The sequence below is a fragment of the Lissotriton vulgaris genome, chromosome 3_1 (genome assembly GCF_964263255.1).
Source record: "Lissotriton vulgaris chromosome 3_1, aLisVul1.2, whole genome shotgun sequence".
Taxonomy (NCBI): domain Eukaryota; kingdom Metazoa; phylum Chordata; class Amphibia; order Caudata; family Salamandridae; genus Lissotriton; species Lissotriton vulgaris.
The window spans coordinates 801,511,608-801,532,899 of NC_141689.1; the positions used below are offsets into that span (position 1 = coordinate 801,511,608).

Genomic DNA, 21,292 nt, shown 5'->3' on the forward strand with positions numbered 1-21,292 from the left:
CTGGACCCCGATCAGCACCGAAGACACCATCCGCACAATGAACTCCATCCACTCCGGATCACCGACCGACCCCTGCCCTCACCACGTCTTCAACAAGGCCGACGCTGTCATTGCACCCCACCTGCGAGACATCATCAACACATCCTTCGACACCGCCACCTTCCCTGAGAGCTGGAAGCACGCCGAACTCAGCGCTCTACTCAAGAAACCCACAGCGGACCCCACCGAACTCAAGAATTACCGCCCCATCTCGCTCCTCCCGTTTCCAGCCAAAGTCATCGAGAAGACCGTCAACAAGCAGATGGCCGCCTTCCTCGAGACTAATGGATCCCTCGACCCCTCACAGTCTGGCTTCCGAGCCAACCACAGCACCGAGACCGCCCTCATCGCCGCCACCGATGACATCCGAGCCCTGATGGACAACGGAGAAACAGCGGCCCTCATCCTCCTAGACCTCTCCGCGGCATTCGACACTGTCTGCCACCGCACCCTAGTACAGCGCCTCAGCAACGTCGGAATCCAGGACAAGGCGCTGGAATGGATCATCTCCTTCCTCGACGGAAGAACACAGAGAGTCCGCCTACCACCGTACAAGTCAGAGGCCACCGAAGTCATCTGCGGCGTCCCTCAAGGATCCTCACTGAGCCCCACCCTCTTCAACGTCTACATTAGCCCCCTCGCGGCCATCGCACGCCAACACAACCTCAGCATAATCTCCTATGCCGACGACACCCAGCTGATCCTCTCCCTGACCAACGACCCCGCCGCCGCCAGAGCCAACCTGCACGAAGGGATGAAAGAGGTAGCCGAGTGGATGATGACCAGCCGCCTGAAACTGAACTCAGACAAGACGGAGGTCCTCCTCCTGGGCTCTTCACCCTCCGCCTGGGACGACTCCTGGTGGCCTCCCGCCCTGGGCACCGCACCCAAACCGACAGACCATGCACGCAACCTGGGCTTCATCCTGGACTCCTCCCTCTCCATGACCAGGCAAGTCAACAACGTCTCCTCTGCGTGCTTCAACATCCCACGCATGCTACGGAAGATCTTCTGGTGGATCCCCACCGAGACCAGGAAGACCGTCACCCAGGCCCTCGTCACTAGCCGACTGGACTACGGCAACGCCCTCTACGCCGGTACCACCGCCAAGCTCCAGAAGAGACTCCAGCGGATCCAGAACGCCTCAGCCAGACTCATCCTCGACATCCCACGAACCAGCCACATCTCCGGACATCTGAGAGACCTTCACTGGCTCCCCATCAACAAAAGAATCACCTTCCGCCTCCTCACCCACGCACACAAAGCCCTACACGACCAAGGCCCGAGCTACCTCAACAGCCGAATCAACTTCTACGCTCCCAAACGCCACCTCCGATCAGCCAACCACGCCCTCGCCGCCGTCCCCCGCATCCGAATAGCGACTACAGGAGGAAGGTCCTTCTCCTACCTGGCCGCCAAGACCTGGAACTCCCTCCCGACCGACCTGCGCCTGACCCAAGACAACCTCTCCTTCAGGAAGAAGCTGAAGACCTGGCTGTTCGAGCAGTAGCGGCACCCCCCCCCACCCCCAGCGCCTTGAGACCCTACGGGTATGTAGTGCGCTCTATAAATGTCATTGATTGATTGATTGATTGATTGATTACTAACAGTATTTCTAGTTCTAAAAGTGTTGATTCTGACAGTGGCCCATGTGGCCTTGTCCAGTAAATAATCCCTTGTGAATATTGCCTGTGCCAGTTTGCAACAATGTATATTGTGTGATTACAATCTGATGTGTTTTGACAATACAAAAGTTATTTTTATATAACCTTGTGTGGAGTTCCTTTTGTGGTGTGCCTAGGATGTTGTTGCTGTTGTGTGCGTGCGCAAAAGCTTTACACATTGCCTCCGGGATAAGCCTGTCTGCTCGTGCCAAGCTACCAAAGGGGTGAGCTGGGGTTATCTTGGCGTGTGACTCCCTTGCCCTGACTAGAATGGTGGTTTATGCCTGGTTTTGGCGTCAGCCTCTGCCAACCAGAAATAGCCAGTTCTAACAGTGTAGTACACACTTTCTTGCATACTTGAACTATATCATTGTAGCGTAGCGTTTGTTCTTCCTTATGTCATCGAGGCAGGTACTTTTTTAAGACACACCACCAGCTTTATAATTGTTGCATAGTTTAGGAGAGTCTAGAGCTGTACTGCTCCAAACCAGGACTTCAAAGGGGTCCAGAAAAAAGTAATCTTGTGCAACCACAGGAAGAAAACTGACCACTACTCCCCCCACCCCCAACACTGTTGTAGCTAATTGGAAATATGTATATTGCTGCCTGTGTAAATTATACATCAATAAAAGGAAAAGTATGCAGCATAATGGGGTACATTTTTTGTTAGTATTACCATATTATTTAAACTTTTTTACACATTAACGCTTTCTGGGCAAAGGTTTCACTTCATTCATACCACTTTCACACCAAAATATAGAAATAAGCAATAGAAAGACAACCAGTCAACCTTTGCAAAGGGCCTTGCACCGCTCACCAACATGTGGTGCTGCATTCTTAGTAACCTTTATTCAATTTTCTCTAGAAATACATTTCTTACTGAGATCTGCAGAATATTCACAATTTGATAGATTATGAGACAAATGCAGCAGATCTATAACTATGAGGAAGACGCGCCACAGCTACAAAATCGCATATTTCCAGTGGCTCTGATCATGGGAGATTGAGGTATCTCAGACCATTGTATGTCTTTGCTGATTCTCCTACAGGCTAGAGTACCTCTAAGTGTCAGTATTAATGTTCATTCTTTGTTTTTCAGTGTTACTTACAGAATTTCCTAGTGAAATGTTTGCCCATCAATGTATACATATATTTTTTTGAAATGTCTACCTTTGGGGAGTGGGAAGAATGAGGATACTTTTCAATTACTAGGACAATACCGTAAAGCATTTTCGATATGAAGGAAAATGCGCTTTTATCTCGCTAGCTTTGCAAGATCACACAAAGGGCCATGTTTATCAACATTGCACGAAACGCAAAGGAGAAAGTCACCTTGCTTCACAAAAACAATCCTCAGAGGCCTTTTCTTTTTTCTACATGTGCTGCACAATACTGCACAATGCAGCACACTTAGAGAGAAGGAACAACGAGAAGAATTAAAGATATTTCTCCTCATTGCACCTCCGGTGGGGAGGCATAACATTCGGATGCATACCTAGGTGTCTACCAGTGTTGGTAAATTTGGGAATGTGTCAGAATGCATGGGTGGGTGCGTTGGAACACCCAAGCTCCACCAGTGGCACGCCTGCCAGTCGCAGAATAACGCACGACAGTGATTTGCGTTGCATTTCGCTCCTCTAAATTTAGCAAGCCATGAAGGGCCTTGTGAGGCATGCTAAATCTCATTTAGGTTTTGCATTACACTGACGTCCCCTTGCATGACCTAAGGCCGATGCAAAACCTTGATAAATATCGGTCTGAGCATCACTCTCCTGGAATAAACGGTGCCAAGAGAGTTCCATTCTGTTCCACTGTAAGAGTCATCCAAACCCTTCAGTGGTTTAGTGTGTTGGACGTGCCTGTCCGGTGTTCTTCCAGCTCGTGAACAGTAAACCAGGCCACAACACCTCTTCAGACTCTGCCTGCCACATCACAGGGCTGGAAGCGTCAGCAGCACAACCGCAGGTTCACATGAGGTCGCCCACCGGCTGACAGAACCGAGATCCCTCTTTGACACCATAATCTGTTTCCCACAAAGAAACAATGAAAACGTGCAACCGCTGTAAAAAAGACTTGAATTTTAAAGGGAAAGGAGTTTATATAAAAAGAAAAAAAATATTTCCTTTTGTGAAAAGAAAACATGAGGTGAACTGGGCAAAGCTTTGCTTAAACACCTTTAGCTCTTAAAACAACCAAACGACTGATGAGGACCGGCCAACACTATTCAAACCTGAGCAGTAAGTAAACATGTGTGGGGAGAGTTTGCAGAGTGGTAACTGTCTCACGGGCCTGGCTCTAAATCCACTTTCACGAACGTGAACACGTCTGCACACAAAGTGCTCAGTAACACACCCATGCAAGTGGTGACAGTGGGCAGGTCCAGGCACGGGTTTCCTTGATATTTTGTGAATACCCACAAACGCATAATTATATAAAGATTCACAATCTACTTTATGACACTTTTGCATTATGAGAATAATCAGTGATTTTCTCGGGTAAATGGATTGAGGAAATGTTATCAAGGGAAGGGAAGGGACGGGAAGGGAGATGAAAACCCATACACTTCGTAGGGACTCGAAGAAAGGGGCTCTAAATGGGAAAATGCTTCTCGATGGAGAAAAAACTGCAGAGTGGGGCTGCCTTTCACAGTGTATATTTGTACATGGCCCTCAATTCTGCATTGGAGAAATAGCAATATTCTAATAAGTGACATGACATGTTGAGTAGTTTCTAGAAAGCTGCGGTGCGATTGATTATAAATAGTGCCCGGTGCGGGAGGAAGGGGGAGGGGCAACAGGCACGTGCACCTGCTTTGTGCGCCGCCAGAGTGCAATGGTATGACAGAAGGGGCCCCAGAAACTTTAGCGTACCCTTCTATAATACTGATAGCGCTGGTGCACAAGTTGCACTCCTGAGCAAGTGTCTCTTCTAGTGCGCACTCTGCACGGGGAATAGGATACTTAAAAAAGTGACATTCACTTAACTACACCTGGAAACCTGCTCCTGGCACAGCATTCCATGTGTAAGTCTATGAATGTGAATGACTGTGAGTGAAAACAAGTTGGAACAGTATGTTCAGGCAAAGATGTAAATCTCGCTCTTTGCTTTCACAACATTTTTCATGAATAGGGTTCAATGTATCTGACAATACCAGTTTATGTGGGCTTCATATGAAAACATTTCTACACACGCAATAGGTATTTAGCTGTAGAATGAAACACTTGGCAAATGTAATTTCCACAACCTGATTCAGAGTCAGGATTGGTGGAATAGCAGAACTGCTGCAACAGAAGCACGGGATTGCGGGTGATTTTGGGTTAGGAAGTCAGCATAAGTAAATTAAGATCCACAAAAATGCATAGGAAGTTTGTTGATATTAACAAAGCAGGCAGAGGCCGTTTCCTTCCCTGAAATGCACGGAAATATGCTTTTGTTAAAGTCAGAAAATGTCCCTTTTATGTGGGTGTTGTGCTACTGCTTGCTCGACGAAAAAAATATTTCTAGGGCTTTGAATCATACTCTCTATTAATAAGAGGTTTCAGGCTTGATAAGGCTTGGATCTGTTTTCTCTATGCTGCAGCTCAATTTGAATGAATCACTATAGAATGGTGAATTCAAACACGTGAATCATGCATGACATAATAATGGAGGTGAGAAAAAGCGAATAAACAAGGCTGAGCTTGTCTTACCGATGCATATGCGGCTTGAGGCATCTAGCGTCAGTCCAACAGGACACTCGCAGTGAAATGATCCCTTGGTGTTGATGCAGCGTCCATTGGGGCAAACTCCTGGGAAGACCTCACACTCATTCACATCTAGACGAGACGCAAAGAAAACACATGGTTAAATGTTAATTCATTGCATTGTTTCATGAAGACCAAGGTGCAAATATGTTTGGCCCAGTTTAAACTACATTAGCGGTCGAATTTTCTAAGATTAATATGGTTGGCAAAGCGTACGTTTTTCTACTGCACACCATTTTATCTCAGGAAAATACCACTAAACTCACTTCAATAGTTTAATTTACTCCCATTGCATGTATAAAAGCACACTCTATTTTCTTTGTGTAAGTCTAAATCCATTGGTGACTCCGGAGGGCCAGGTCTTACCTTTTTATGGGATCGAATGAATAATTTGTGGCCCGATTATAAACAAAATAGTCTGTAGGGTCTAGCAAACCTTTTAGTTATATTTTTTAATGGTAGGCTAAATTCTTGTTGATAAAGTAGGGGCATAGAAAGGACCGATATCAAGCCTCAGACATGAAATCAATTCTCAAGCCCTGACAACATTAACGCTGGATTGGGACTGCAGGGCATGACCCTCAAAGTTATTGGTTGGGACAGAGGATCTTGTCCCACCACCATTTCGTCTTCCATATACACCAGCCTCCTTGTTCTTGTAGGAGCTGTCTGCCCACCAATGCTGCTTTTTAGCATAGTAAGTACAATGCAATAATTTGGTTACTCGAAAATCTATATAATAGCATATATCTGATGTTTTCATCTTCTTAATAATAAAAAGTCATTTTCTGCAATTTTCTAAAGGCTATTTCACAATCCTCAGCAGACATGCTACCTTCAGTGTATCGTCTGTTGCTCCGTACTGCCTGAGTTAATGTACAATGGGACTTTAACCATGTATGATACTTTTTTGATAATTTATAGCTTCAAGATACATCAAGCACACCTCTTGCTACTTAGGGTGATGAAACAAATACATGCTGTTCACCAAGAAGTACAGAACTGATGTAAAACCAAATGATACCAGGAGCATCATCCTGACAAGCAATTAACAACACTCCAAATGCTCTTGGCATGTGCGATTTAGAGATGAGCCCAGCATGTAACAGTGTCTATCCGATTCAGAGGAACTGATCCGACACGACTGTCCAACCGAGCCAAACATGGCCTCAGCTTGTCCTTTTCTGTCCACAACCTTGAACTGCATACCTTTGTGTATATCTTAGATAGCTAGCCAGTGGTAGGGCTAATAGCTTTGTGTATACCTTAGATAGCTAACTAGTGAAAGGTCTCATACCTCTGTGTATGCCTTGGGTAGCTAGCCATTGAAAGGTATCATGCATCTGTGAATGTCTTGGTTAGCTAGCCATTGAAAGGTCTGATACCTTTGTGTATGCCTTAGATAGTTGGCCAATGAAAGGCCTCACACCTTTGTGTATGCCTTGGATAGCTAGACGGTGAAAGGTCTCATACCATTGTGCATGGCTTGGATAGCTAGACGGTGAAAGGTCTCATACCATTGTGCATGGCTTGGATAGCTAGACGGTGAAATGTCTCATACCATTGTGCATAGCTTGGATAGCTAGACGGTGAAAGGTCTCATACCATTGTGCAGGGCTTGGATAGCTAGCAGGTGTAAGGTCTCATACCTTTGTGTATGCCTTGGATAGCTAGACGGTGAAAGGTCTCATACTGTTGTGTATGCCTTGGAAAGCTAGACGGTGAAAGGTCTCATACCCTGTGAATGTCTTGGGTAGCTAACTGCTGGGAAGGTCTCATACTTCTGTGCATGCCTTGGATAGCAATTGGACGATTCCAATATGTGGTGCTGCGAATTTCTCTTAGGATCAGTGTGGGACTTACAAATACATTTTAACATCCACACCGTACATGGCACCCAAAGTGAGGCTGAAACAAATTCAATTTAACTACATTTGAATGACATCCAACTAGATTCACCCGTTATCTTAGTTTCTGATGTGCACAAATAGCATTAGAATTGCAAGAACCATGTTAAAGAAATCGAGGCTCCATTAAGGAGTATATCAATTTTGGTGTTGGAAAGATGTACAAAAAATAAAATATCACCTTCACAGGTAACACCTTTAACTCTGGCAAACCCTCTAGGACAAGCTGCATCTGAAAAGGCAAAAGCATATGAAGTAGTGTACAGGTTAGTGGGGAAGCTGTCATTTGAAAAACTCTGAAAACAAAGAGATGGTTTAAAGACATCAAACAATTGCCCTGGGTTTTGAATTCATCAGGACTACCTTCTTGAAGAGTCCATATCCCTAGCACTAACCTGGTCAGGAATAAAGCAAAGCTCAGGTGCACTACAGGATAGACTGATTATGGTCACTAAACCCTTTATTATTATGCATATAACCAATTTAAAACTAGTTGGAAGAATAAATAACTATTGATGGAAATAGTAATGTAAGCAGGACGCTTAATTCCTCTGTGGTTGAGTAACAGGGCTATTCTCCACCTCTAGGGAAACTCGCTGCACCATCTAAAGCACTACGAAAGCTGCTTAGATTTACTGGTCATATTGAGTATATCACATTTCATGTTTTTATCTCAATTTGGGGCCTCTTAGCAAATTGCATTAAGTATGCTTAGTAGTACTAAAACAGTACTATTCACATACTACAACATGCTACTCACAAACCTACATGTGTAGGTCTTCTCCTCTGCCTCTTCCATCTTTTATGTGAGGATATCTCTGCCCGACTGCAGTGATTTCCACCTACATTTTAGTAGTAAATACGGAAGGGATGGGATAGTGGATGAAAAATAATGAATACTCACTGTTAAATGGGAGGGATTTAGAGAGAAGTAAGGAAGGGTTAAGAGAGTGATAGGGAGGGGTTTAGGAAGGGGTATGCACCCAGCCACAAAAACTGCACTTCTATAGTTACTCCTGGCAATAAGCACCCAAAACAGTAGTAAATGTAGTCCAGCCTGGGTAATTCCAGCACATCACATGATGCAACACCCGCCCATAGAACATAATGGTGACTGGGACCTAAAATTGCCCACTGTAGGCAATAATGTTACAATAAATAATTACTTTTCAATTTCAAATACATATATAAATTGAATTATATGTTAAAAAAACGTTTAAATAAACATATTTATTGTTTTATTATACAATATTTTAATGCTAGTTTATTTAAAAAAAGTCATTTGTACTACATAATAAAGAAATATAAACATTTTACTTCAGGTGTTTTTTTTTTTTAAATAAAGCTTTAAAAAAATATTTTAATGTAATATATTTAAATTAACTAAATATTCAATTCCAAACGATGTTCATAGTGCTATAGCGTTTTTATTGTGTTATATATTTAAAAGAACGGTATACAAAAAATTTATATTCATATTTAGCATAAATATATTTTTAAGTATAATAAACATTTCTAGTTTTCCCCATACCTTACTAGGTGGGGATGTCTGCCTACGTATGAAAAGCTACTAGTAGGATCACTACACTGGTAAATTGGGCCCCACCCAGTAAATTTACACTCGTAAATGTGGAATAGCGAGAAGTAGTAAATTAAGCACAAAGCGTAAGTGTAAATTTACACATGTAGAGTTTCTCATTTATAAATTTACCTTTGTGAATAGGCCCCTTTCTAAGTCTTCAAAGGTTTCTTCTACCGTTTTTCTCCATGTTTCTACTCAACATTAGCTAATTATTCTGAAACTTTAACCTGGAATAGAGCTTGGCCAGTAGCCTGCTGCTGTAAATCTTTTAGCCTGTAGCTTATTCAGAGATCTTCAGAGCTGGGTCTCAAATCTCTGTGACATCATAAGAGTGAATAAAATATCAAAGGTTTTGTGATGATGACTAAAAGGTGCAGGGCCTGGAACCTGGTGTGACTGACCTGCCTCTGCACCAGAGAAACACCAATTATTCCAGTACTGGGCACTGACCAGGAATGAAAGTTTCCCAAACTGGCACAAGTACCTAGTGGAATTTTGTATTGATTACAAATTCATCGGAGACTAGATTAAAAATGGTGAAAAACATAAACCCAAGGAATTCCGAGCCTGAACTCGACCTGAATAATGTTCCTGTCCAAAGCTGTAAAACGGTGGATTGTATTTAGACTTAGCACACTCACTCCTATGTGCCCTACATTGTTTTTAACTACTTTTTTCTGTGAGGTTTTAATGGAAATTGAGCTTTTAGCATTTGCATATGAGGCGGGTGGGAACACTTACCTAAGTCACCCACATAACCTATAAAAGTCATGAAGGTCTGTGAATGGCAAAAATATCATATATGCAAGACTCAGACTTCAGTGGCAAAGAAAGAAAAGAAGTTCTAAGAAAACTCAGGCAGTACAATCCCTACATTGACAAAATCTTGGTATTCATTGACAGAAGACCGAGGGCCTCATTGCGCCATTGGAACGTCACTTTTTGTGACGTTTCATGGCGCAGAACCCTCTGTGATATTTATCAGGCAGCACTAAGCCACTTTTTTTGGCTTAATGCTGCCTGATAAATATCAGTCCCTTTAACGCAGTGTTCTGCATTAAAGGGGCATGCAATGGGTGTTGCTGGGGGCGTTCCCAGCAACATCCATGTTGACACTGCCCCAGATTTATGAGACATTGTAAATGTGAGGCTGTCCCAAAAGCTTACACCTCCCCAGGAGAGGCGTAAGGGAGGCACAACAGGGAGAAATATCTTTATTTTTCCAAATGTTTCCTTTTTCTACGCCTGCTGCATTATGCCTCTTGTGATTGTTTTTGTACAGAAAGGTTTCCCTTACTGTACAAAAATAATCATCCCCGCAACGCAGGCACCCATGTACCATTGTGCAAAGGTGTCTGCGTTGGCGCAGGCAGCCCATTGTGTGCAGCGCAGGGGAAAAGGACAGAAATGTGCCGTATCGTTAAGATACGGCGCATTCCTGCCCTTTTCTTTTGCCGTAGGGAAGTGTAGCAGGCAGGCCCGCTGCGCTTCCCTACGGCAAAACCTCATAAATGAGGCCCGAGTATTTTTGAAGGTCGTTTGATATATATATATATATATATATATATATATATATATATATATATATATATATATATATATATATATCTGGTGTCTTCTTCAGTAATACCAGCAGTATGGCTTCATATCATACACTTTATAGACATCATAAACAAAAATATTGAATATCAGAAATGTATGTGCTATATATTGTTTACAACAATACCACCCCGTTGGAATTAATATGTTTCTAAACGTTGTGGATCTACAACCCTTCCATCAATTTTCTTTTGCAGTTTCAGTCTGTTTTATCAATGGATAACAATTTGGAAGTATCACTGAAGAACAGTTACAAAATGGTTGATTAGAAAGTAAGATTGGGCCCGGTCAAGGTGTGTTTCACACAGTGGGATATTAGTCACTTAATATACTTTACCCAGTTCACATCGTTCGCAGGGACTTCCCCAGGCAGCGCCCAGAGTCGCACAGCACTCTGATTTCAAGGTTGCTCCATTAATGTTCACCTCACATCGATCGTCCTGGATGTTCAGCCAGCACGTTCCTTTCATACTATCTGTAGCGGATGACAAAACAGAGAGGAGCTGGTGGTAAGACTGCTGTTTGTACCAAAACACGGAGAGGGCTGCAACAGGTTGCAGAAGTGCTGCCTCCGCTCGTTTTACTCCCTTACCATAAAAGTGAACTAGATTCACACATGTTCTATTCTGTCATGTGTACCTTTAGTGCTGAAAATAGACAATTGCAAATTTCACTTCCTGACTGAACCAGTTCCTGATTAAATCAGAACAAGTGGAATTTAAAAACCATAAAAGTGCATGGACAATAGTGAAAAATCTCCCATGTCATAATTTCAGCTGTCTTGAGCGCACCTGGAGTAGGGTGGTACATTTATTTATAAATTAATTTAAATCTTTTACCTTTACTGCTGCCAAAACACTTTCACATTTGAATAATTAGCAAAGGAATTCTGGAATTACTGCTAGGAACTTGTTACTGTTGTAGCTTCCCATGAGTACTCTTGCCTAGGAGAGTACCAAAAACGGCAAAGCTTTAATCCAAATGCAGGTGATAGTCTATGGGAGCACATTTTAGATTTTGATGAGAATCAGACCCTCATAGAGGACACAAACAGAAAATGTGAAAATGTGCTACTCTGTAATATTCACATTGATGACCCTTTTCTGATTAAGGCAATTGTGCACTATAAGTTTAGTTCATACATGGTGCATGCAGAGAAGCAAGGTACAATTTCAACGATTCTATTACATGTCCAAAATGCTCCACATCTGCTTTCTTTCATTTGTATTTGTGGAAATGGGCAGATAAACCAAGAGTATGTGGGATAAAAGGGAAGGACAAATATTTTCTCATGGATAAAAAATTGAAGAGACAGCTATGTGAATTGGATTCTCTGTCAGGGAAGTATCAATAAAAGGCAGAGAAAGATGCTGTTGGGTGCCTGGATCTCCCTGACCGGCCACACCTGACTTCCAGGATCATGTTCTAATGGAGGATAACTTAATTGAGTCTTATTTTATCATTCAGAAGCATGATGTCTCATGGTTTTTGTAGTTACTGGCCTGGTGGGTGTGATGAGAGAAACTACAGTGGTAATGTGACCTGTTAATGAACTCCCACACTGTTCCACAGGGGAACCAGTAAAGGATCAAAGTTTTGGGTGAGTTCAGCCTTGGCTCATCTTTGGTAGATTGATAGGAGAGACAAAGTAAGCCTTAATGAATGCCAACCACCTAAAAAATGTGTTAAATAATACAAAACCTTGTGTGTCCACATCCGGTTTAGATACATTAAAAGGGTCTTAAAAGAAAAAGAAATGAGCATCACAGTTGTATCAAAAGAATAAATATCCCCATAGGCGATAAAAATCTAAAGGGAAAAGTGTCATAGTAGAGTCCATCGAAAACAAAATCATAATGAAATGCTGTCCTTCGGAGAGCTGACTGAGACCTAGGCGACATTTGATGGCAAATAATGAGTGCATGTGCTTAGATACGAACTGAGGGTTGATTCAGTGAACATTTCTTTTTTGGCTAGTAGGCATCCCTTGGTCAGCACAGATACCACAATCCAAAATAAACAGCTGGACCTGGTGATATCTAAAGCCAACCCTTCAATGCACACAGCTGTCTTGATGATGCAGGCTGCTTCAGACAATTCTTTCGCTTGGAGACTATGGCATTTTTTGTTGCTCCAGTGCTTCAGTAGGGTGAAATCACAAGTATTATCCAAACAAGAGCTCGACCAGGATGAGATGACTTTGTGGGAAATCTCAGAAAATAACTTGTGCAGGCTTCGAAAAGCATAGGATGGATGATAACACTTCAAGTTTCTGCAGCTTGAAGCAAGATTGATGGCTTTAAAGTCAAGCCATATCCCATTTTAAAAGATGGTTCTTGAAATTTCCTAAATGGTACATTACTCTTATCATAACCAAAACGTTAGGAAATGTAGGACTGGGCCTCCAGGATTCAGTTGTTAAGCTGTTTTTTCATAGCAAACAAGTCGAATAACCTCTTCTAATGCACCGAGTAATTGGGAATTCTTCCCAGGGGCTCTATATTTCTTTTGTTTCAGGGTCTCCTCTGATCAACTGCACTCTTGGCCTAAGAAATGATCCCTAAAGCTGTATTAGCAGTACGCAGAAAGCTAGTTCTCCTCTCAAAACCTGAAACATTTTCCATTAACTGGAGGTAGTCACTTAATTGGTAGTAGCTCCCTCTCTGTTTGGAGGTCCTCACCTAGCAGAACAGCTGTCAAGGACTTATTTTACAGAAAGTCAAATGGATTGTTGACAGCAGGCTCAGCTCTAGATGTACCTGGAGGCCAAATGAAGAATCTAGCTTCTTCAGTTCCCAAATCAGCCGCTCGGAGCATGAATAAAATCAAGAATGAAGAACGTGCCCTTGCAATACTTCTCTCTTATCAGACATTGAGAACACAGCTAGGGATGTTCTCCTTTTTGGTACCCTTCCAAGTCTTGAGCTCCAAAATAAAGTTGCTATGCTGGCGCACTTATGGACAAATCCTGGCAACCCATTGGGTTGATTATTCTTTCCTTTACTTTTGTAGTTCCCATCAATTATACTCCCATCATTTCCACAGTTCGATGTCAATGAAATAGTATTACATTTACTTTATGGTACAGTAGGTTTCACATATTGAATCTGTAATGATTAAATATGATGAAAGGTATAATTTCTCGAGAAATGGCTCTTCCAAGGCTTTAACCTGGCCTCACTACACCCAGAAGGAATCACACAGCCCCACTACAGGGGCAAAGCCAATATTTGTTTTCCAGGGAAAGCAGTATAAGGGCAAACACGTTTTGGAAATAAAGGCTCACTCACAGGGTCCTAGTAGAAGCAATAGCTTAAGAGTTTCATCCCTTCTTCTGGCCCTTTGTTCAGCTATGCTTTTGAATGCTGTAACAGGCAATGCATGTATTTCAGTGATCCATACCTGTATGAATAGATAGGATTTCTTCAAACTTCACATATTCCAGATCTGAGCATTTAATTGAAGCAGCTTAAAAAGAGAAACAGTTCATCAAAAGCTGCCATCTTTAAATGTTTATGGGTGTAGACTTTCATTGAGCATCTGATATATAGAAGTAAATTATTGTAAATTGACAAGCTTGCAGTAGGAAACTCTACGTCGCAGAGGCATATGTGTGGATTGCAACTACAAAAATTCATATCTCACAAACCATTATGGCCCTCATTACCAGTGGCCTTGGAAATGGGTCGTTATTCCTCCTTCTCCAGAAATGCTATTAACATGGGTACCAGTAAGTCCTCAGGCAAGTCCTCAGGCAGGGAAAGTCGGTTTCTCTCCCTGTCTGAATTGTGAGGCTATTCATAATGAGGGTCTAAGAGGTCATATTGCTAGAGAAATATACATTTCACGATGCATGTAAGTCTGTACTCTACAAGTTCTATTTTTATCTATCACTGGCGGAACCTCCGTATGTAAATTGGTGAATAGCATTTTTGTAGTACTATTGTGGTAACTACATACGTACTACAAAATGCAGTTTGTGAATAGGCCTCTTAGACTTTTTTTCAGAAGCTGGAAACTTACAGCAGGGCAAGGCAAGTCGCCGTGATCAATATGCGGTCCCTTAGGTCAGAAAGGCTGAATTGGCTTGAAGTTTGTCATGAAGAGCCACAAGTACGGCAAACTTGAAAATTGTAGATACCAAGGGCAGTTTTCGGTTGGGGTCAGTTTGACACTTTCCCCTTACTCTTGCACCCTTTTTAGGTCTCAAATCCCTTAACAGGCAAAGGTGGGAGCTACTGCAGGACAAGTCTCCAAATGTCAGATACATGGTTTCTGTGGTCCTACAGGAGCCTTGACCTTTGCTGCAGAAAACCTTATGACAAACTAGGAAATCATGTTCGGTGTGAGGTGAATGTTCATTGACCATTCCTCCAGCAGTTGAAATATTTCAAAGTCTCCACATCACAGAAAGCTCTGCATCTTATCCTGGACTTTCTAAAAGTTTCAAAACGCTCACAGTACCACACCACAGACAGAAGTGTGAGACAGGTTTCTCAAACATTGTCATCAGCAATGGCTGCTGCCGAAGTAATGTCACACTGGCCTGTTGATCCTTTTTCCCATATGCCTTTATCTCCTTGTGGAGCTTTGGAAGATCAGCTTCCCTGTGCTTTGAAACTGCCTTTCAGCTGGACAGATTCAGGAGTATGCAGGTTCCCCTTAGGACTTCTGCAGGTGACAGAAGTATGTCTTCCAGAGTCTATCCTGGACTTCTCCTGGTTCTAGGGCGTTCCCATTCCCAGGTGGTGGGCAACCTACCATACATAAAAGTAGTAGTAATCCAAAAGTGATTGCTAGCATGTTTTGGTCTTATCGCTACCAAGCTCTTGCAATGTCCACATCCTCACTTTTCAGCACTTCCTTCCCGTTATCGCTAAAACTGTTCCTAAAAGCACAATTTCAAAATTGTGTAAGGAAGCCTTCAGCCTACTCAGCACTCTGGGCTCCCTAAGGACACCTCTGGACTGGCCCATTCTAACCAACAGACACGCTCTTCACTTCAAATGGAAACCACTTCAAGCCAGTGCCACATCAGATGCACCCCAGGTGCAAGGACCCAAAATGACTGGGGAAAGACCTACACCAATAATATTTTCTACTGGGCCTCGGAACGTGTAGGAGAATGCCAAGCCATCCTGCTTCAATTTGTTTGTCAAATGCCCAAATATTACCCTCTGTACAGGGTCATATGTCAAGGAAAGGTGGCTCCTGCCAATGGGGCATCTCATAACCATGCACTAATTGCCCTTCTTATAGTGATCCCACAGCAGGAGCTGCTGCTTCAAGACCATTATCTTTCCAGTGGAGCCATTTTACAAAGGTTCTTCAATTCAAAGCTGTGAGGCCAGAGCTCTAAATTCTGAGGGAATCCAAGAGTCACTAAATGTGGTTCCTGGGCTGCTAATCTGGTCAGGCAAGTTGCAATTCCTGAAGCAGTCACTGGGAGCTTAGTATGTTGATGTCATAAGAGGTCTGTAATTGCAGGGGCTGCACAGGAGGAGAAGGAAAATTGAGGATTTCTTTAGGGCTGATGCAATTCATTACCGTGGTGCTACCGACTATTTCTTCAAAGCGAACATTTTCAATGAAATGTACTGAAAATAGCCAATCGCTTTACAGCATAAGAATAGGAACTTTGCATGCAGCAATACGCCAATGGCCTGTGTGTTTATTTTTTCCACCTTGTAGTTTACCCCTCCGGTCACTTTCCAAATGATCAATCCCAAACAATATCTTTACCGTAAAAAAGCTCCATACTCGGGGTGAGCATTACATAAAGCAGTTTCACTTGGCTTAGGATAAGAAAAAAAGAGATGTTCTTGCACTTGTTGTGCAAATAAAAGCAGATTGATGGCATTTTTGGTAGAGGAAATGATGGTTTGTTGTAAAAGAGTAAAACAACCATTCAAGAAGGAGCCTTTCACAATGAACAGCATGTTACTCAATGTCAGGCTTCAAAGCATTCTTACTAACTCATGAATTGCTTTGATTATGACCTGCAATAAAAAAAAAAAATAACAAAAGTAAATAACAGATGGTTCCTTTTTGTTTCAAGTGTGCAGTTTAATGAAGCTCACATTTCACTAACAAATTGATTTAGCAGCGAAGCAGGCTGACAAATGGCCTATAAACAGCACTATTTACAGAGGGCTTAGCATCCCCAATCGTCCTTTCAAGAAATGTATGAAGCTGGACAGATAATGCATCTTAACTGTTTCTTTTCTGATATGGGAGTGTGGCCGAGAAAACAGCAAGAACGTAGTAGTAATCAGCAAGTGTTTGTAATTCGCCTCTTTCCCACTCGTATTCAACAAAGCTAGCAGGTCTCTGTTATTGTTGTTTTCTTACCCTATGCTGTCATCCGCGGTGTTTGCAGCAGATGTATAATTCAGTTCCAATCCTATCTATGCCACAGCTGCTGGCAGGCAGTTATGTATAAACAACTCAACATCACTATTTCATGAAAGAAAATGGACATTGCTTGAGCGCATTCATCTGCCAGTCTGGTGCAGTAAAAACATAATATTTGTTTCCATTTTTATCAAGTGATTCATTTACAATATGTAGTAGGAGGGTTGAATGACATCTAGGTGCAATAGTCACTATAGAGGAGCTAGAGAGTACTGACGGTCTTTCTAAAGGCAGGCAATGAGACAAAGAGTGATATTTGATGCAGCCAAGGGGGACATTTACAAGCAAGTGGCGGAGAACGGGTTAGCTCCAAAATTGCTAAGGCCAAGCTCTGTCACTTTACAAAAGTAGGGATGCGCCGTATTTACAATAATACAGCTCACCTCTGCATTTCTCCCTGCGCTGGCATTAAAATCAGCTGCCTTGTGCCAATGCAGGCAACCTTGCACCATCATAGAGTACAACGTTTAGCCTCTGACATTAACACTCTGGATTAAAAAACATACATATAGCACAGAAGTTTAGACATGAAGGTTATAAAAAAAGAACTAAAATTAAAAACATTAAGATTTGAAATACATCAAGATGATGGCTATTGTTGAAAGAAAGCAAATATCGAACACTAGAGGTTATTTAACATAGAAACAAATCTTTAGAGAAAATCCTTTATTTGATCATCAACAAAGCAGGAACTTGAAAGATGCACTGATGCAATCCACCACTTCATGAAAGAGACTCCAGTCTTTCTGAACATTTCACAGAAATAAGCATTCCTGTGCTTAGCATATGCCCAGGGTACCAGTGTTATAAGAAGAGAGCAAGTGAAACATCCAGGAACTAGTTACAAAAACACTCCTAAAAAGGCTACACAGCTTTTGATACGACTTTCTGTGTGTATGCATTGAAATACTCACGTAGACAATTGCATATATTGAAATCAGAATGAAAAAGAAAAAGGCAACCTTCTGAGATTATAGTGCTACAACAAAAAATCAACAGAGGCAAGACACTGCCATGAGACTCATTACCCATAATCAGTTATGGTTTCTTGTAATACAGGCAATACATGCATTGGAAAGACAAGACACAAGTAGAAGGTTATTTCAAGAGAAGGGCCTGATAGGTCAGTTAAAAGTATTGCCTCCTCCACTGGTTAAATTAGAGGTAGAACTTAGGTCGTTAACTGTAAGCAAAAGCAATATTGCACTACAAACAATAAAAGACAGGCTAGCGGAATTCTTATGAATTTTTAAAAGCTGAGTAAAATGGTAAGAAGTAGTTGTGATGGTGATGGACTACACAATTCACCATATAGCCCTACAGTGACTACTATTGACAGATCTCATTAATAGTTGATGGTTTAAGCAATGTTGCAAGAGGGACACATACTATTCATAATGGCTATGTTTTTTGCTTTTTTTGTTTTAAGATTTGCTGCAATACTGCAAATTCCTGATATAATGTCTTAAACTGCTTTGAGAAATACTATCCTTTTAAATTAGTGTGATGCAAGGGGAAAACTAAAATGAAGCCTGAAATAAATGTTATAAGAGAATTATAACTCCAACATAAATTTACTGTAGAATATATAAAGCATTTGAAAGTATGTTTTAAGCTGGAGTATCAAGTGTATTTTTCAGTTTAACTTTTGTAATTGTTGGGGGAATAACAGTATATGCATGTCATATATTCAAAAGAATATTGAATGTTAAATTAAATGATCACGGGGGTGTGGCTTGGACGCCGGCCAAGATGGCGGCGTAGACCGGGAGCTCCGGCAACGTTCGTCGCTCGAATTGGATTTGGGGCAGTTTCTACACGTCTCCAGCCACAATGCAGCATGTCCCGCGAACCAGAACATGAGTAGAGCCTAGCGCCCTCATTGTTTCTCGGTTCTGCAGCTTTGTGAGGCTCCATAACAACAGTCCGTTTTTCGCGGCAACGGCCGCCATTTTGTGAACCGGCCGCGAGTTTCGGTGGCGGCCGGCTTCTCAGTTTCTAACTCATTTTCCTCTTCTCCACTCAACAGAGGATATTCATTACATGGACCACTCCTGGTGAGCTTATATCAACTCTGATTTTGCTTTAAAGCGCTTCTCATATCGCGCTCTTTTCATTGCTGATTTCGGGCGCCATTTTGAGCTTTTTGCGTTTCTCCTCATCGCTCACCTGCCCCACTTCTCTTTCTTCCTGCATGCAGCTATGTATTAGCTACATTGAACTCGAGCAACGCCTTTCAACATTTGAATTTGCCCTTTTGCTATGCCACGCTTTAAAGTACTGCGTCAGGAGGCTCTAGTTCATGATTGCTTTCAGAGAATCAACCACATTCATGGCGTACTTTCCTACAAGCTTCCTCATGCCTGTTCTTACCTGGAAGATTGACAGTGTACCCTCATGAACTTTTTACAACGCTGGGTGTGCCTATATTTACTCCTGCTGTTTTCCCTCCTCCACATTGTCATCATCACTCATGAAGTTTGGCGCATGGCTCATTTGAATAGCTTATTCAATTATTCCTGATTTCCTTCCCAGCCTAACACCTGCTGCTGTGCTAAGTGCGTCTCCTGCTTCTGACCACGGCTTCGTGTTGAGACCTTCTTTCATCGCTCTCCACGCTTTTTTCTGTATCAGGAGATTTTCATATTTTATATTGACTTGTGGTCTATACTTTCATCAATCTGACTGCCCTACATGGGGAAACTCCGCACCTTGAAACTCAACTTTCCGAAGCTACCTGTTGGCTCTGACTCCGACTCACCTACACAAGAAATGGAGGAAGGTAAATCCTCGAAGTCTGAATCTACACATGGTGCTATTCCGAAGGCTCAAACTGGAGGAAAAGCGCAGTCTTCCCAGTCTTCATTGACTTCCACCAAACGCCTGAAGAAAGACCCACCGTCTCCCGGGAGCAACGCTTCATCTTCTTCTATGGATCTCATCCTAGAAGAGTTACGGGCCTTCAAGCCTTTTATGGAGGCCACCACAAAAAATATGCAGGCCATGCAAGAAAAATGGACATCTCTAGACTCTCGTGTCACGACCTTGGAACAATCCTCGGATTCTTTACACTCTGCATGTTCCCGCATTCCTTCAATAGAAGCTGAGATTCTTCTCCTCAGACGTCAGACAGAAGATTTGGAAAATAGAAATCGCAGGAACAACCTACGCTTATATGGCCTTCCGGAACTCCCAGAAGGGTCTAACCCTACCATCTTCTTCCAATCTTTCCTGGCGAAGATCCTAGACTCACCGGCCTTATCCTCCATTAACATTCAAAGAGCCCACCGACTCGGTCCTAAGGTGGCCTCTAAGCCAAGGGGTGTTATTATGCTCTTCCTGCAATACACTGACCTCTTGCAGGTCCTTTCAGCCACCAAGCTCAAAAAGCAAATCATTTGGGAAGGTCATCGCCTTTATCTCTCGCAAGATGTCTCCAAGGCCACCGCAGATCGGAGGAAAAAGTTCTTGGACGCAATTAAGAGCTCTCAATGCCAGATATGGTCTCTTACATCCTTGTCTTTTCAAGGTCACCTACAAAGACAGAACAACCACATACGAAGATCCTGCGGCCTTGCAAGCTTTCCTTCGCCAACAGAGTTCTGATGTCATGGACACCTCCAAACCTGGATGACAGGCTTTACTATTTCATTGCCTTATTGATTTTCCAACATTGTAGTTCTGCTTTTCTGTTGTGACGTTACTTGTTCTGTTCCCTTTACGTTTTTGTTAAACATGTGTTTATCACTTTGTTGCTTTAAATTTTGCGCATTATTTCTTTGCTTGTGTTTTTTGTTGTACACCCTTGTACCTATCATTCCTAATGTCTCTCTCATTTCCTCAGATTTGTCCCTCTGCATCTACATCCTGATGTTTCCTATTGTTTTCTTACCTTATTCATCGGATTTATGGTACTAAAGGTTCGTTGTCGGCTCTGGTTGTTATCGTCGTCATCTCCCGCCACCACCACCCTCATCCCTGTTCTGGAATTTTCGTTTTCGTAAGTATGTCTTTCAGTCATTCGTTTCGGACTTGTACTGTCTCTTTATTTGTCTTTGTTTCTGTCCTCTTTCTCTCCCTTTTATTCTTCAACTTTTTCTTGCAATTTTCCTCGCTTCTCCTTCTTTCTTCTTTTTTTCCTTCTTCCTGGTCTCTTCTTCCCTCCTCTTCTTTTCTTTCTTCCCACTTTCACTCCTTTTTCTATAACAGTTTCTCTACTTTCTCATCACACGTTTATTTCTTCTTCTCCTTTCCTCTTTTTACTCTCTCTTTATCACTATGTTTCCACTTTTATCAATTTTTCCATTCTATTATTAATGCATTAATTCTCGTTTTATCTCTATT

General features: G+C 42.3%; 1 protein-coding gene across 1 annotated transcript in view; it reads right to left on the minus strand.

Annotated features, from left to right (window-relative positions):
- FBN2 (fibrillin 2) overlaps positions 1 to 21,292 on the minus strand; it is a 1,183,434-nt gene that overhangs the window by 222,227 nt on the left and 939,915 nt on the right. Inside the window, exons 21-23 of the mRNA XM_086961117.1 lie at positions 10,872 to 11,009; positions 7,535 to 7,585; positions 5,393 to 5,518 (exon numbers count right to left, since the gene is read on the minus strand). Of these exons, the coding sequence (XP_086817243.1) occupies positions 5,393 to 5,518; positions 7,535 to 7,585; positions 10,872 to 11,009 (315 nt within the window). The remainder of the gene's footprint in view (positions 1 to 5,392; positions 5,519 to 7,534; positions 7,586 to 10,871; positions 11,010 to 21,292) is intronic.